The sequence below is a fragment of the Pogona vitticeps genome, chromosome 5, assembly GCF_051106095.1.
Source record: "Pogona vitticeps strain Pit_001003342236 chromosome 5, PviZW2.1, whole genome shotgun sequence".
In the NCBI taxonomy this organism is placed as follows: Eukaryota; Metazoa; Chordata; class Lepidosauria; order Squamata; family Agamidae; genus Pogona; species Pogona vitticeps.
In genome coordinates, this window is record NC_135787.1 from 195,008,646 (window position 1) to 195,025,154 (window position 16,509).

Genomic DNA, 16,509 nt, shown 5'->3' on the forward strand with positions numbered 1-16,509 from the left:
TCGGCCACAGAGAAACGGGGTCAGATTCACGGGTGGCCTCGAAACAGGTTTTGGTATGGGGTGTCCCTTCTTTTTCGAAGAGGAGGCCATGGCTTGGAAACTCATACGCGTGTGCGTGCATGGACTCTATATAGACCACATGCCACTGACCCCCTGGGCTTCCTACCTTGACCGACAGCCCAGCAAACCTTCCCTTCCCATTGAAATAACCACCGAGGCTGTGCTTAAACCCTTCATCCCATTTTGCCATTTCAAAGCAAGGCAGGCTTAGAGTATCGTTCGTTCCTCCCCCCTGCCCCCCCTCAAAGGCACCCACACACATTGCATTCTCCCCCCACCACCACCCCTGCCGCCGGCCTATCTGGGATGCCTGCTTGCAGTCTGAAAAGGTACCCAGGAATGCCTCTTATTTCCAGTTTGGTTGCTTCTGTGTGAAACGCGAATTCGCAATGCAAAGGCAGATCACGAATCCCAAGGATTTCGCCTCCTTTCTGCTCTTGACGGACGCAAGAGCCGCCAGATAGGAAGCGGCGTAAGCGACCATCTATCGGATGCTAACCCAACATCCACCATGTATGGAGGGTCTTTCCGGAAGATCCTCTCCCCAGACCGCTCAGCCTTCCTAGGCATCACTATGGTGGGGGGGGGCACTCCAAAGGACCACCACCAGGACCCTGGCCTTTTTGATGGTGGCCACAACATGGTGGTCTGCGGATGTAACCCCGGCACCCTTCCTTCTGTCGTTCAGGACACGGGTGAAAATGGTGCTTTTCTGGGAGGCCTTTGAGAACCTCCCTCCCGCTCAGACCGACACATCATGTTATAATTTCCTTGCTGGTTCTTGCATCTGGGTGGGTTTTTTGGTCACTGTTCTTCTACTTGGGTTACTGTTATTCCATTAGGAGTTTTATAGGGTGAGTGGATGGGTTTGAATTGTGGTGATTTATTGATTCATTCATTCATTTATTTGTATAGCTTCCCACTAGATTACTAGTAAGTAAGTAAGTAAGTAAGTAAGTAAGTAAGTAAGTAAGTAAGTAAGTAAGTAAGTAGGATGCTGAGAAATTGGAGCTATTTGAGAGGATGATATGAACAAGGATAATCAGGGAACTAGAAAACAACCTGAAAGAATTGGGCATGTTTAGCCTTGAGAAAAGAAGATTGAGGGGGGATAATATAATAGCACTTTTCAAAGGCAGGATCTGTTCTTGATCACCTCAGAGTGCAGGACATGTAATCATGGGCTCAAGTGACAGGAAGCCAGATTTTGGCTGAAGATCAGGAAAAACTTCCTGCTAGATTAGTACGACAACAGAACCCATGACCTCAGGGGGGAGGTGGTGGGCGTTCCAAGACTGGGAGGCCTTCAAGAGACAATGGGACACCCATCGGTCGGATCTGCTTTGATTGGGGTTCCTGCCTTGAGCAGGGGGTGGGACTAGATGGCCTTCGAAGCCCCTTGCAACTCAATTATCCTATGATTCTAAGCAATGGGGGCTTTGAGCCCGGGCGCTGAAATTAGAGGGGGGCAAAAAGTTGTAAAAGTCCGAATAGTCAAAGCTATGGTTTTTCCTGTCGTGATGTATGGAAGTGAGAGCTGGACCATAAAGAAAGCAGACCGCCGAAGAATTGATGCCTTTGAATTGTGGTGCTGGAGGAGGCTCTTGAGAATCCCCTGGACTGCAAGGAGAACAAACCTATCAGTTCTAAAGGAAGTCAACCCTGAGTGCTCACTGGAAGGACAGATCCTGAAGCTGAGGCTCCAGTACTTTGGCCATCTCATGAGAAGAGAAGACTCCCTGGAAAAGACCCTGATGTTGGGAAAGTGTGATGGCAAGAGGAGAAGGGGACGACCGAGGATGAGATGGTTGGACAGTGTCTGCGAAGCAACCAACATGAACCTGATACAACTCCGGGAGGCAGTAGAAGACAGGAGGGCCTGGCGTGCTCTGGTCCATGGGGTCACGAAGAGTCGGACACGACTAAACGACTAAACACACACACAAAAAGTTGTTGATGGAAGGGTGCAAAGCCGTCCACCGGTGTTTGCTGCTGGAAGAGCCCAGACCCACCCTTCCCAGACGGAGGCTGTAGGAGGCCTCCAGCCGCTCCGGCCAGGGCAGAGGGAAGGTGCAAAAGAGGTGGTGGGCTCAGGGTGGCATCCATGCGGCCGTTATGCCCTCGGAGCCAGCGGTCCTCCCCCTTTCTCCACCCCCCTTCCCCAAACACCAAAATATTCCAATCTCACACACGGCCCAGGTTGAACCTAGAAGGCAAAGAAAACCCAGGCACCCCAATGGCCCACGCGGCTGGCCACGACTAACACCACAAGCCTGTGCATGGTGAGTCCACTCCTGGCCACTCCCAAAAAGCTGCCCTGACGCGTAAGTGGAAGTGTCAAATATTCTGCAAATCAAGAGACTCTTCCACATGGCAGGGTGTGTGTGTGTGTGGAGGGGAAGAATTTATGTTTGGCTGTCATCTGAACAAGACAGCCTGAATTTGGGGGGGGGGGGAGAGATTTAAAACTCCCTGATTGTTGCTACGTATTTTTAAGTCGCCTCCAATTTAGGAAGGAGCGATTTCCAAAATCTCCTGTCCTCAACTGCCCGGCTGAGCTCTTGCAAACACAAGCCTGGGGCTTCCTTTAGAGAGACAATCCGTCCCGTATTGGGTCTTCCTCTTCTCTGGCTGCCCTTCTACTTTCCCCCGCATGATGATCGTTTCCAGAGAATCCTTCCTTCACCTGGGGTGCCCAAAGCCGGACACAGCCACAGACTCCTGGATTAACCTGGCCAAAAGGGGCACTCACTCTGTGCTGGTCGAAGCACTTGAGGAGTTGCCGCTGGGAAAAAAAAAGGAACTTTCTCCCATTTCCGTGATATCTGATCGCTGTTACCAAAGATTTGGGGAGCATGGGATCCGGCTGATAACCTCAGAGCCTTGAAAGGTTTCTTTTCTTGGATGAGGTTTCCTTAGAATCCTCCGGCCAGTGCGGGGATTTGCAAAGCGATTTTTGTGTTCAAAAGGAAATGATCCAAAGCTTTGCAAAAAAAAACAACAACAACTGGATGCCAGCTTTTCCTCTTACCTTGGCATCGGGGGCAACACTGGTCCAGAACATCCTCCGTCTTGGCACAGTCCAGCTTCGGGCAAGAGACTCGGGAGCAGACTATGTTCCCATCCTGAAATTGGAGCAGGGGGAGAAGTCATTTGCAAACAGGGAAGGGAGATATGCTGGCTGAGTGAGAGTCATCACAACAGCTCACAGCCCACACAGCGCTAGGGTTTTTTAAAAGTCTAGATATAATGGAAAACAGGGGGGGACCCTGAAACACCCCACGCTCCACTAAGTGAGCCTACGGCTTCAGACGAGTCAGGAAACCAAGCCCAGCCGTACGACGTAGGGCAGGAAGGATGAAGTGACTCTTTGAGTCTACGCCTATCAGGCATGTTAGTATGCTGGCTAGGGGAATCGGGGAACGGCAACCTCGCTGACTGGGGATCATGGGAGTTGTAGTCCCCAAAGGGCACTTTCCAGGTCCTGGGACACCTTGCACCCCCCTCCTCGCTCAAGAGTGATGGTGCTCGGTTGGCCCTTTTTGTTGGCCCGGCGTCCAGGCAGTCCCCATTTGCTCCCAGGGTGTGTCCCGCTCAGGGGAGGTTCCCTCCCCCCCCGATGTCCCAGGCCACCCACCTGGCAGGTGCAGCGTTCGCACGGATGGCTGCCCACGCTTTCCCCTCCGCTGAGGAGGACCTGCCCGCGGTAAAGGCAGCGGGAGCAATCCGGGCAGCAGGAGCCGAGGGCGGGCGGCAGTCCGTGGGTGCAGGGCCCGGGGCACAGCTGGGCTGGGGTGCAGGCCAGCTCCCCCTCCTGGCAAAAGGGAGGAAACGCTCCGTCTCTTCTGGGCTCCGCGGGGGGGGGGGGGGGAGTTTGGTTTAGCCGAGCAGATCAGAAAGGGGGCAAAATCCCTCTGTGGCCACAAGACATTCAACAGGGGTTCTGAGAGCCTTCGGACAAGGGTCCCGGCACAGGACCTCGTTTGCAGGCTGCTAATTCGAGTCTCTCTCTCTCCCCCCCCCCCACTCCACCTCTTCAGGGAAAGCATCTCTGCTCCAAGCAAAGCTGAGAAATGCCTCCCCCCCCTATTTTGGATGCTCACTCCTGGAGTTCCTCAGCCCAAGACGGCCGCTGGGAGTGGCAGCACGGGCGAGGAGGGGTTCAGGGAGGTGCAGTAAACAAGAAAGAGGAACTTCTCCAAGGTCTGTAGCCTATGTGCTAATCACTACACGGCTGGGCCGCAGACGCTAAACAGGTGGTGCATGTGGGGTGAGGGGTCTTTGTGGAATTGCCTCGTTTATCCCTGAGTAAAGGCCCTCCAACTCGCGAGTGCAATGAAGAATTGAATGAATAACACAGTACAAATCCTCACATCCATGGGGGATCCATTCAAAGTGCTCCCCAATGCTGAAAAACCCAGATTATAATGAATGCTATGTTAATAACAAATAACATCATTTAATAACAAATGATGTTAATATTTTAATAACATCAGAAGTCCCCAACCCCCGGTCCGCAGCCTATGCCAGTCCGTGGCCTGAGCTGGACCAGGCCGCAGAGACAGATCTTTTGCCCCCCTGTACATACTCCCCCCCCACAGACCCTTTGCGTATGTGCGCGAGTGCGCCGCACAAGCACCCCCTGCCATTTTGCACAGGTGCATGAGTGCATGTGCATGGTGTGCGAGCACCCCCCTTAATGCATGTGTGCAAGTGGGAGTTCCCCACCCGCGCATGGACCCCATCCCGCCATCAGTCTGCGGCATCAAAATACAGTAGTTGGGGACCAGTGCTATAGCACAGTATGATCTCTGTCTCCCTCTGATAGCCAGCTTTGGTAACTTCACTTTTAGAAATATATATGTTTAGGATTTAAAAAATATATATATTTTTAGTATTTTCAGACTGTGGATAAGTGACTCTGTGGAGACAGATCCTGTGGCTAAGGGGTCCTACTGCAAATGCATTAATACGATGAAGATATTTGTAATGGCTATAGAAGGCAAGGAGGAGACCCACCCTCTCTTCTGCAATCTTCCTCCCAAGTCTGGGTCTATTGATGAATTGCATGCACTTTCCATCCACCCACCCTCACATTTCCAGTAACTCACAAAACAGGAACAGCGCTGGCATCCATCAGCCGTGGTGACCTTCTGCCCGGGTTCCAGACGACGTCCTTCCAGCTCACATGCTGAGGAAAGGCAGGATTAGAAAACAAGACCGTTCTGCTGCTCCGGGAAGGAAATTTATGACTTACCAAATAGGCTCCTCCCCCTCTAAAAACGATCTCACCTGCTCCCCCTTCTGGCAGGGGCCAAAAATGCCTCCAGGAAACACCTGGCAGGCAACCACTCCCTGCTTTGTGTCAACTCTTCATATATTCCAACCTTTGTACTCTGCAAAAACCTGCTGTATTCTGCATAGGAAACTCTGTATTCTGTGCAAGCCTGTTTTAATTCCATAGGAAAGGCAAGGTATTCAGCAGAAAACACACTTTTCTTTCCTAATGTTGCTCCCGAGAGCAACAAAACACTTGTCTTTTCGACCTTGTGCAGCTGCATTTTATTTTTCAGCACTGATCATGTTTTGCTGTGGCAAGACACACCTTCTGGCAGAGGGCATGAATCTGAGCCATCAGCCGGAGGGGCACTGATCACCCTCCCCCCACCAGCAAAATGGTCAGAAAACCCTGTTCTAGAGACTGTTACGTTCCGGGGAAACTTTCAAACCCAGATTCCTGAACCATCTCCGGAGCAGAGAAACCAAAAGGAACACGTATTTATTTGTGTATCTCTCTCTCTCTCTCTCTCTCTCTCTCTCTCTCTCTCTCTCTCTCTCTCTCTCTCTCTCTCTGTTTGTCTGATATGCATATTTGTTTGTGTGTGTGTGTGTGAGAGAGAAATCCCACCCCCTCTCTAGCAACCTCCAGTTTACGGCCATCCCCTCCACCGGTCAAGAAAGACTCACCAGGGCAGCGAGGGCAACAGCGGCCAGGTTGGGGCACGGCCTTGGAGCACCGGAGCGGCGGGCACTGGATGGGGTGGCACTGGACCAGGCTCCTCTGGAGGGGGAAACGGAAGAGAACCGGGGCTCATTCTCCCCCCCCTCGAGAGAGAGAGGTCACCCACCAACCCCATCTACTATCCATCTCCTCCATCCTCTTGGACACGGAAGAAGGACATCACCTCAGTCTCAGATATGTGTGTGTGTGTGTGTGTGAGATGGGAAGGGGTGGGAACAGGTCTCGGGCCCTTGAAACATGCTCAGAGGAACTCTTGAGCTACAACGAAATGAAGCCGAAGCCATTTACCGCCATGAAAGGTGGCAGTTGCTGCTACCTTCAGCTGATACGAGAAGGAAGAGGGCTTAATCAGTGGCTCCTGGCCCCAAGCGAAATATCTAAGTCCAGATGAAGCTCTGCCAGGAGAGCCACCAGGATGGCCATTCCCTTCCTGCCGTCGTCTGGATTTGATCTTACGACTGCTTGGTCTTCTGACCTTGTAGCCCAGAGGCTTCTGCGGTTTAACCCGCAGCGCCACCACGTCCCCTAATGGCTATACAGATGACATTCATGGGCTATCTTTAGATAATGGCTAAATCCGAATATATATGGTTATATGTCAAAGTTGCAGTGAGGGGGATCTCCGCGTCCACACACACACACACGATATTGGGGAATGGGTGTGCGTCACCTGTGCACGCACGTTCTCCCAGGAGGGCCTCCCAGGGGCCACGGGAGCCCCCTTGAGGGATCCACCCAGAACCCACACAGTAGCTCCCCCTATTTCCCAAAGCCTGCCCCCCCAAGCCTTCTTTTCCCCCTTTTGCCTCTCCCCTGAGGCCAGGACGGGCCGCCCAACCGCCCCTCACTCACCAGGCAGGAGCAATTCATACAGGGGTTCGAGGCGGCCACAAAGACGTCTCCTTCGTGGTACCGTTGTCCTTCGTACTCACAACCTGGAGGCAGCAGAGGAAAGCGTCCCATCGCAACCGTCAGCCGTTCTCCGCCTGGTTCCCCCCTTCCCTCTCCAGGCCAGTGAACGTCTGTTGCTCTGACTTGACATTTCAAGGTGTGTGGTTCCCGGGGGTGGGGGTTCCCCCCGTTGCTCATGGGTCCCCTCTGCTCAGCAGAGGGTGATGGAGGAAGGAGAGGCAAAGGAAATAAAGCCCCCACATCTCTGGTGCAAGCAACGACCGTCTTAAAATTGAGCAAAGCAGAAGGAAACAGAGTCTCCGGGCGGTGCTGCAGCCTCTGGGAAGTGCAAGGCATTTGGGGTCTGGGAGTCTCCCTGCCTATGACGCTCCAGACAAGGTACCTATCGGGAAACGACCAAACCCCAAAAGCTTAGTCCTGCCTAGCCACTGCTTCCTTCTTCACTAAACCCAAGAGAAGCCCTTATTTCTCAGCTGAAAGTAGTGACAGACACTGGAAAGGACTGTTTTTTTTTTAGCTAAAGCCCCCAAACCTCTGGATAGGTCAAGGATAGCCCAAGAGTGACGTGGTGGGCAGAGGCGTGGCGTTTCTGTGAGCTGCTCAGCAGGGCTTGGATGAACCCAGACTTGACCGGCTGCCTGTTTTTTCCAGGCCTCTCTTTCCTCTTGGCTCTTACCTGGATGGCAAACAGGACAGCACTCCCCGGGGGGCGTGTAACGTTCCCGGCACGAAAGCTCTGGACACTCGGCCACTTGGCATTGCACCGTGCCTGCCTGTCGGAGTTACAAAGAGGAGAAAACGAATCTGACCCGGCCCAAAGGGTCACAACCTGGAGCGTACATCCTGGGAAGGATGCACCTCTAATTGGGTTTGTGCCTACGCTCTTTATCACGAATGGCGTTACAGGCACTGTCCAGTAGGACCTGAGCCAGGGTCAGGACAAAACAAAAGCTAGTGACCGCTGGCACGCATTGCTTTCTGAACGAGAGCAGCTGGAAACTCCCAGTTCCCAGCATGGCAAGCAGCCTTACAGTGACTTAAACATGCCTCAAAGACATCTTTAGATTTATCCTTCCATCTAACAGAATACCTGAGGATGCAGGTGTAGTCTGGTGGCTGGGAGACACAGCGCAAATCAGACTCCGCCCGCTTTGAGTCTTATCTTGGTCTTGCTCTTTCTTGCTGGTGTTGGGAAACGCTGCATTTCCCAGGCACGCACCCCCTCTGTCTGTCGTATTAGGATACTGGAGCGCCATCTTTTAAGGTTGTAGACTGAGCAAGGGCCGAGATTGTGTGTTGTGGGCTTTGGGACAGCCACGTTCTACCTTCCACAGAGCCACAAAGCCCCAACGGTGCACCAGGGACCCTCTCTCACCCTGCCTATCTTTTAAGGCTTCTGTGAGAGCAGAGCAAGAGGGAGAGCCAAGCCCCTGAATCCGACGGAGAAACAGCGGGGTTGATCGGTTCCGCCAATTGCCATTTAACAAATTCTTTCAAAACAGGATATGAAACACCCTGAAAGCTCTTAATACCTTACAGAAACAACAGATCACGGAATCCTAGCCTCTCGTGGACTTGGAAGGGGCCTCAAAGGCCATCCAGTCCAACCCCCTGCTCGAGGCAGGAATCCGAATGAAAGCAGGTCTGACGGACAGCGGTCCAGTTTTCTCTCGAAGGCCTCCACGATTGGACTGCTCACCACCTGCCCTTAAGGTCACTGCTTCTGATGTCGTACTGCTCTAACAGTTAGGAAGTTTCTCCCCCCCCCCCCGAGATTCAGCCGAAATCTGGCTTCCTGTCGCTTGAGCCTATGGTTACGTGTCCTGCACTCTGAGATGATGGAGATCAGATCCTGCCCCTCCTGTGTATACAACTGACTGTCTTCCAAGCCTTTGCAAAAGTGCTGTTCTCTCTCCCCTCAGTCTTCTAAACCATCCCCCCCCCCCAGATATGACCTTGTCCCTCTCCACTGATCTATCCACACACACACACCCCCGGTTTCCCCCTTGAGCGACTCTCCCACTCCTCTCGTCTTACCTGGCAGACGCAATGGGCGCACGGCCCCTCCCAGTAGCCCTGCCCGTTGCTGAGGAGGCGCCCCTGGTAGAGGCATCCTTCGCACTCGGGGCAGCATTTCCCCTGAGGGATGGCCGGGTGCTGGCACAGAGCAGGGGCACACTCCTCCGCCTGGCAGAAGACTTGGCCGTCCTGGGTGGAAGAACGACGCAACTTTCTGGGTGAAGGATGGAGGGGGGGGAAGGCGTCCACCCCTCTGCCCGCCGACGGCTCTCTGGGGGGGGGGTCTTGCCCATGGGCCAAAGAAGGGAGACGTTCATCCCAAAATTTCAGTGCATGTTCTGTCCCCCCTCAATCCCACCACAGGCTGCCAACGCCTCTTGGGTCTACATGCGGGCTTATTACTCTCACGCTGGAGCCACTGGCACAGGGGAGCAGGTGGGACTGGCCTGCCTGGGGGGCGGCGGGGGGGTGGCGGCTCTGGGGACACCAGCAAGTCCTCACCTGGCACCGGCACGTCTGGCAGGCCTCCGGCGTCCAGCTCTCCCCTTCTTTGTGCCCATCTGTGCAGCCTAGAAGAAGAGGGGGAAGACAAGGGCTCAGTGCAGTGGAGAGAGCCAGCGCTCCACCTGTTGAATCTCTGCTTGCAAATGATGTTAAAGACACTGGGGATGTATGAACTGGAGGGTGGGAGCAGCGACCATCCAAAGGCACGTGGCCTGGTGTGCCACCGGGCAGAAGGCTTTGTGGTCGGGGGTGGGAGAGACATGAAATTCGATGGCTACATATGCTTGTGTCTCTCTTTGAGGTGGGGAGGGAGGAGAGGGAGGCATGACGGGCAGGATGCTGGGGGGGGACAAAGGGGTCACAATCTGGGTGTCAAGGATCGCAGGAGGGCACAGGAAGCAGAAGGGAAGCCTTTTGCGCTGCGGAATCCACCGGGAAGATGGGTTTCCTGGACGCCCCACGGAGTCCCTCCCTGCCTTGCAGAGGCTGCTTCAAACAGAACGGCCGAAAAACGTTCCTCTGAGGTTTCCTCCTGAGCAGGTTTGCATGAGTCAGGAGACGGCTGCTTGTATCCCCAGCCTGTCCTACCTTCCTCTGGGCCCAATCCACTGGGAAGCTCTCTTTCCACTCTCCTTTGGCACGATGGCACAAGGAGGTGAAGAGGGAGCACCGGGAAATCCCTGTGCTGCTGACTCTGACTGGCAGCCGCAGCTCTCCGGCAGGATGGTTCCCCAGTCCTTCCTGCTGATGCTCCAGGAGATTCGATGGGGGTGGGGTGGGGTGGGGTGGGGGTCTCTAGGCGGCAAAGGACACACTAGACTGCTGAGCCATGACCCTAAACTGTGTCTACCCTGCCCTACTCCCCCTCCGCTTGGGCTTACTCACCCAGGCAATGCGGGCGGTCACGTCGCAACAAACACTCTGCTTTGCCCCGAACGCACCGGCAGGTGGTGCAGAGGCCCTGATCCCAGGAGGCGCCCTCCTCGTAGCGGCGTCCTTCCCAAAAGCAGGTCACCTGCCGACACTCGCACTCCTCCAGGGACTTCACCCGGCCCAGCAGGTCTGAGTTCTGCAAGGAGGCAGCGGGTCAGCTGGGGTTGCGACCGAGGGTTGAGGGGCGGGCAGACCCTCCACCGAGCACAGAAATGTCTTGGTGATGTGCCATCGACTCACCTCTGACTCACGGTGATCTCCAGAATGCCCTGCCCCCCCCCCAAATTGCTCTATTTAGCTTCTGAAAGCTTAAGCCCATGCTTTCCTTGAGGGAGTCGGCCCATCTCGTGTTTGGACCTCCTCTTTCCCTGCTGCCTTCCACCTTTCCCAGCATTAGGGTCTGGGAAATTTATACAACCTCAGTTTTCTTTGGTCTTTCTAGCCTCCCTGTTTTCACAGGGAATCTACTTTGTACAGAGCCAGAGTGGTGTAGCGGGCAGATGGTCTGGCAAGGCACGAGGGCACCTGGGTTCAAGCCTCAGTTTGGCCTTGGAGACTTAAGAGGGCACGGCCATGGCAAAGGGCTCCTTCAGCTACTCACCTACCCCAAGAACCAAGATTGAAGTGGGACTGAAGAACCAGGAGGAACTCCAAGTCCTCAGACCCAGTCCAGCAACTCAAGAGGTCTGCAGTAGCATCTGGAAGTCGTCCCCTACCATGCGTTTAAGGAGGGACCTATCCTGACGCTTGTATATCTCCCACGGCTTTCCCAGGAACTTACTTTTGCTAACCTGGCCTTCAATTCATTCTCTGTCCTTTCCAAGAACTACTTAAGCAGACGCTGAACAGCAACCTGCCCGGGATGAAGGGCAGAGGCTCCCCCAACCTGGGGTCTCCAGATGTTCTTGGACTAAAACTCCCAGAAGAACTTTACCACTTGCTGTGCTGGCCAGGGTTTTGGGGAATTGCAGTCCAAGCACATCTGGGGACCACAGCTGGTCCTCTCTTGGTTTTATTTCATAGAATCATAAAATCATGGAGTTGGAAGGAGCCTCTAAGGCCATCGAGTCCAACCACTTGCTTGAGGCAGGAATCCAAATCAAGGCTGATCTGACAGAGGGAGGTCCCATTTTCTCTTGGATCGCTTGCCATCCTATCGTTGACTACTTGTCTTTTATTTTGCTAGAAACTGCCCGGACTGCCTTGTACTAAAGGCACAGTATCTAAATTAGTGAAACCAACCAACCAACCAACCAACCAACCAACCAAAACCAACCAACCAACCAACCAACCAACCAACCAACCAACCAACCAACCAACCAACCAACCAACCAACCAACCAACCAACCAACCAACCAACCAACCAAAACCAACCAACCAACCAACCAAAACCAACCAACCAACCAACCAACCAACCAACCAACCCAACCAACCCAACCAACCAACCAACCAACCAACCAACCAACCAACCAACCAACCAACCAACCAACCAACCAACCAACCAACCAACCAACCAACCAACCAACCAACCAACCAACCAACCAACCAACCAACCAACCAGGGTCTGGCAGGATGAATGGTCTGAGCTCCCTGAGATGATTCTCACCTGTTCTTTCACCATGTCCAGCATGGTTCCGAGTCCATCCACCAGCTCCTCCAGCCTCCGGATCCTCTCTTCCTGGCTAACGGCCCCAGACTGTCCTGCAGCCGCCGGAGATGGGAAGTCTGCTTCGCTGGGCTCCCGCTGGTAGTGGCGAATGTCTGTCAGGGCTGGAGGCTCAAGGGGCGGTAGGGAGTTCAGCTCAGGCAGATGCCCTCCAGGTAGATCCATGTAGCGCTCCTCAGGCATGGTATAGGACAGAGCAAACAGGCCAGGGTCTACGGGTTGAGCAGGAGAGCAAGATCAGAGCTCAGCACAATTCTCTTGTGGACGACACCTTCCAGAATCCCTAGCCAGCATGGCCACTGCTCATGCTGACTGGGGGATTTTGGGAGTTGTAGTCCAAAAAAAGAGAGAGAGACAGGAAACTGTCAAAGAACTTTCTTAGGTTGTTGGAAGATGGGGGCAACTGAGGAATCAAAATAAATGGGTCAACTCTATTTCGTAGGCCAGTCTACTGCAGGGAAGCCTGCAGTTAGGTTCTGTGGTGGCTTCTTCCCCAGAGATGGCCAACTCTGCACCATATTGGCTCAAACCAACAGCCGGACGGAGATATTTTAGTGGCGTCCGAGGTAGAAAATAGAGAGAGACCTTTAGTTGGACAGCCAAAGACGAAGCAAAATCCCACGGGAAAAATGTCCAGTTCAAGCTGCACGAAAAGGAGCAGGAAGGGAGAAAGGATGTGGGGCATTTGGCCTCTGGCCTTCGGGCGCCTTTCTCAGTAATACAGAAATCCATTCCTGGAGGAGTCCACTTCCCAGAGAAACCCTCCAAAATAAAGCGTCTGCCTTAGGACTCCTTCAGCGCAGAGGCAGAAATCATGTGGTCACCCGGCCCCCGGCCCATCTCAGCCTCCTCCAGACTGTCCCCCCCTCCAGTTTGGGGCCAGGTGTGTGGGGTTTGTGTGGAGGAGAATGATCACTTGGGGAGGGGGAGCCTTTTGGGCTGCCAATTTTGCAGAAACCCTATGCTTGCCTCTCTTTCTCTCCTTTCGTTTTGCCAACGGATCCTGCCCCTTGTTTTACCCTTCAAGGAAGTTTAACAAACACCGCACAAGACTTCTCATCATCCCTTTCAGGTCCCCCAGCAGGCGAGGGTGATTCCCCTCCCTCCAGGGGGTCTGAAAATCCGCCCGCCTGTCCGGGAGAGGTTCTTCCATAAAAGTTTTCCACCTGGTAGCTTAGAATCTGCGTCGATCTGGTTTACCCTTTTTTGTGTGGCATTTCTCTGATGCTTTTAAATATTTGCATACTTGCTGTTTTTAGCTTTTAAATAGGGTCTTCTAACGGCATAAGCCGCCTGGTGTCCTTTCAAAGGAGAAAGGAGAAATGACAAAATTTACAAGCAACACACCGAAGTGTTGTTTTCATAACACAAACGCACATACACACATCCCCCATGCCTCCACCAATTAAATGCAAGCCAGGGGCCTGGGGGGGGGATGTTTTCAATTCTTCTGAGACTCAGCATGCAAAAGCAAAATTGGGCTCAGGACTCAGAATCTGGAGAAACCAAACTTCAGAGATGTCGACTTCTTGTCTTCATTACAGATGGAAACAAATTTTAAAAATTGTGATTCGTTTTGATCTGTTATTCATCAAGGTTAACGGATCAACGAATATGAATATATGACTCTTCTTTGACAAATTGACAAATCGATCCGTTGATTTGTCTGAACTTTAAACGGCTATAATACTGGCCCCGGATGACCTAGGGACACCGAATTTGCAGGGAAGTTTCCTCCGACGCTTTTCTACAACCCCTGAAAGTTTGGTGAACATTGTTCACGGACCCCCAAGTTATATAGTCACAAAGAAGAACCCCCAGGAAAGCTCCCCCCCCAGGTAATTAGGAGTCTCCAGAATCACATCACAGCTTCCTATGTCTTTTTCCAACACGCCTGCCAACTTTGGTGAAGATTGGATATCGGACATCCGAGTTATTCACCCTCAAATTGGGTCCCCCCAGGAGAGTTTACAAAATGGTGTTTTTTCCTTTTTAATGAAGGATGAATAAAAACGGGTAAATATTCATCCCTTTGTATTCGTGGGGGTCTCTGGAACCCACAAACACGGATCAATGAATATTTAACGAATCGGCTATATTCATCAGAAAAACCGATCCGTTTTTATATTCGTCCCCATCTCTAGTCTTCATCCCTTGAAAGATTTTTGTACGTGTTTGCTGTAGAGAGTCTGAAAAAGGACGAATCTAGGCAGTGTAAGGTGACTAACCGTATGGTACTGAATAAAGTAGTGTATATATGTGATGTATGGTACGTAATGTGTGTTGTACCTTCAGCAGATATTTGAATTTCTTTATATTTAATACACACAACAGCCTACATTACTGTGATTTCATGCTACTTGTTGATTCTGGTTTGTTTGTTTGTTTGTTTGCAAAGAAATGGCTATAATGGCTTGTTTTAGTCTTGTTATTGATGATTTCAATTTTATTTCCTTTTTGGACTGTAAACCACCCAGAGTAGATTCGTCTAGATGGGCGGTATAAAATCCAATCAATCAATCAATCAATCAATCAGTCAATCAATCCATCCATCCATCCATCCATCCATCCATCCATCCATCCATCCATCCATCCATACATACATACATACATACATACAAAGCATTTCTGCTTTGGTGTGCTTTTAGTATGGCTTTCGCTCACCCTTCCTCAAGAGTAGTGTTTGCTGCTTCTTTTTATATATGCATATACATTGTTTTCAGATTCACACGTTGTCTTTTAAGGAGGTAAGCCGTCTTTCTCTATTCCCTTGTTTTGGCTTTAACTATTGCCCTTTAATAACGTAAGCTGCCATGGGTCCTTTGGAGGGGGGAAAAGTTGGGGTAAAAATATTGTACATGAACAAACGAACAAATGAATGAATGAACGAATAAATAAATAAATGTATTTCCAGGCATCACAGATGGGATTCTGGGACGCTCCGAGGGCATGGGCCCCATTCCCATGCTTATGCATTCAAGCAAAGCGGGGGGGGGGGGGGACAAAAGAAAAGGCGGGGTTCATTAGGGAAGCGCAATTAACCAGCCCGCTTTACCGCCGGCTGCTTGGCTTGTTTGTTTGCTTTTCATTGAAAAGCCAAGGGCGCTCTGGAGCTGATCCAGAGCAGCCAGCTGTCCCGGGGTTTGGGGTTAAAGCACCAGACCACGCTTTCATGGCTGCGTGCCCCAGATGGGGGCAGTGAAGTGGACGGACAGCAGCAGGGCTGGCACACAGAACCGCTCTGTCTGGATAATGAAGTGGCCGGCTTGGCTACCAGGACTCCTGGCTCCTCCACCTCTGTCTGGAATTCCCCCCCCCCACTCCACCGGCTGACCTCGATCCCGCGGGTCAGAACCATCTGGCTGGCCAGCAACTGTCCCAGCCAAGGGGGTCACTGGTTAGGGGAGCAAAAGATTACCCTTCTGGTTTGGCACCGAGGGGTCCCCGAGGCCAGGAGGCCAAGCAAACCCCCCCCCCCCCCGCTTTGACCTTTTCAGAGGGCTAAAGGCAAGAGGCTGCCAATTCGCTCAAAGGTCAAGTAGAGGCCAACAAACTTATTAGCCTGGGACAAAACTGGACACCACACAAGGGGGGGGGAAGACACATTAGGGCCAGCGGGAATTGGGACCCGCAGGGGAAGCCAAGACATGAGCATGGAGCCCGGGGCCGTGGGGTCACGGGGGCACCGTGCAGCACAAAGCGGTCAAAACACCAACCTTCAATTTAAAAAAAAACTATTATTTTAACTATTTAACTCTATTTTCACTTCATTCCCTCTTCTCCCCAAAGTTTCACCCCAAATGACGAGGGGTTTTTAGTGCAGTTTTCACATCGCAAGACCTCTTTGAGAAGAATTCACACGCTTTCGTTCATAAAAAAACTTGCATTTTAGAAGAAACGGCCTCTGTCCTATGCAGAACACAAGAGTCTTGTGGAAAATGCAGGGAAGGGCATTTATTTTTGGTGGGTTTCTCCCCCTAAAACCGTGTGTCCCCCCCCCCAATATTGCCACTGCTGGCCAAAATAAAGATAAAATTAAATTAAAAATAAAACACAGGATCTGGTCTCTCCTCTCTCTTGCAAGAGGAAAACCTCTTTCCCTTTTTCTACAGAGCAACCGTAAATGGCCCTTTTTAAAGACAACAACGCTGGACGGCAGCCATGCAGGCTGGGGTTTTTCCCCATGCATTCCGATCTGACAATACAGTATTTCTGAGTGCTTATCTTTTTATCTGTTGTAGCTGCTTGATAAGGCAGGTTCTGTGCCTGAGACCTAAAGAGCACAAATCCAGCAAGAGAAAAGGGTCTTGCTTGATTATCAAATCCGAACGGCAGCACAATTTGTCGATTTATTATTTACTTTATTCATCACATTTATAATCCCGCCCCCTCT

The 16,509-nt window shown here is 52.1% G+C and overlaps 1 protein-coding gene across 1 annotated transcript in view; it reads right to left on the reverse strand.

Annotated features, from left to right (window-relative positions):
- KCP (kielin cysteine rich BMP regulator) overlaps positions 1–16,509 on the reverse strand; it is a 79,963-nt gene that overhangs the window by 50,356 nt on the left and 13,098 nt on the right. Inside the window, exons 4-13 of the mRNA XM_078376812.1 lie at positions 12,057–12,328; positions 10,403–10,586; positions 9,515–9,582; positions 9,032–9,202; positions 7,671–7,767; positions 6,935–7,404; positions 6,028–6,121; positions 5,172–5,251; positions 3,698–3,874; positions 3,092–3,185 (exon numbers count right to left, since the gene is read on the reverse strand). Coding sequence (XP_078232938.1) covers positions 3,092–3,185; positions 3,698–3,874; positions 5,172–5,251; positions 6,028–6,121; positions 6,935–7,404; positions 7,671–7,767; positions 9,032–9,202; positions 9,515–9,582; positions 10,403–10,586; positions 12,057–12,328 — 1,707 coding nt within the window. The remainder of the gene's footprint in view (positions 1–3,091; positions 3,186–3,697; positions 3,875–5,171; positions 5,252–6,027; positions 6,122–6,934; positions 7,405–7,670; positions 7,768–9,031; positions 9,203–9,514; positions 9,583–10,402; positions 10,587–12,056; positions 12,329–16,509) is intronic.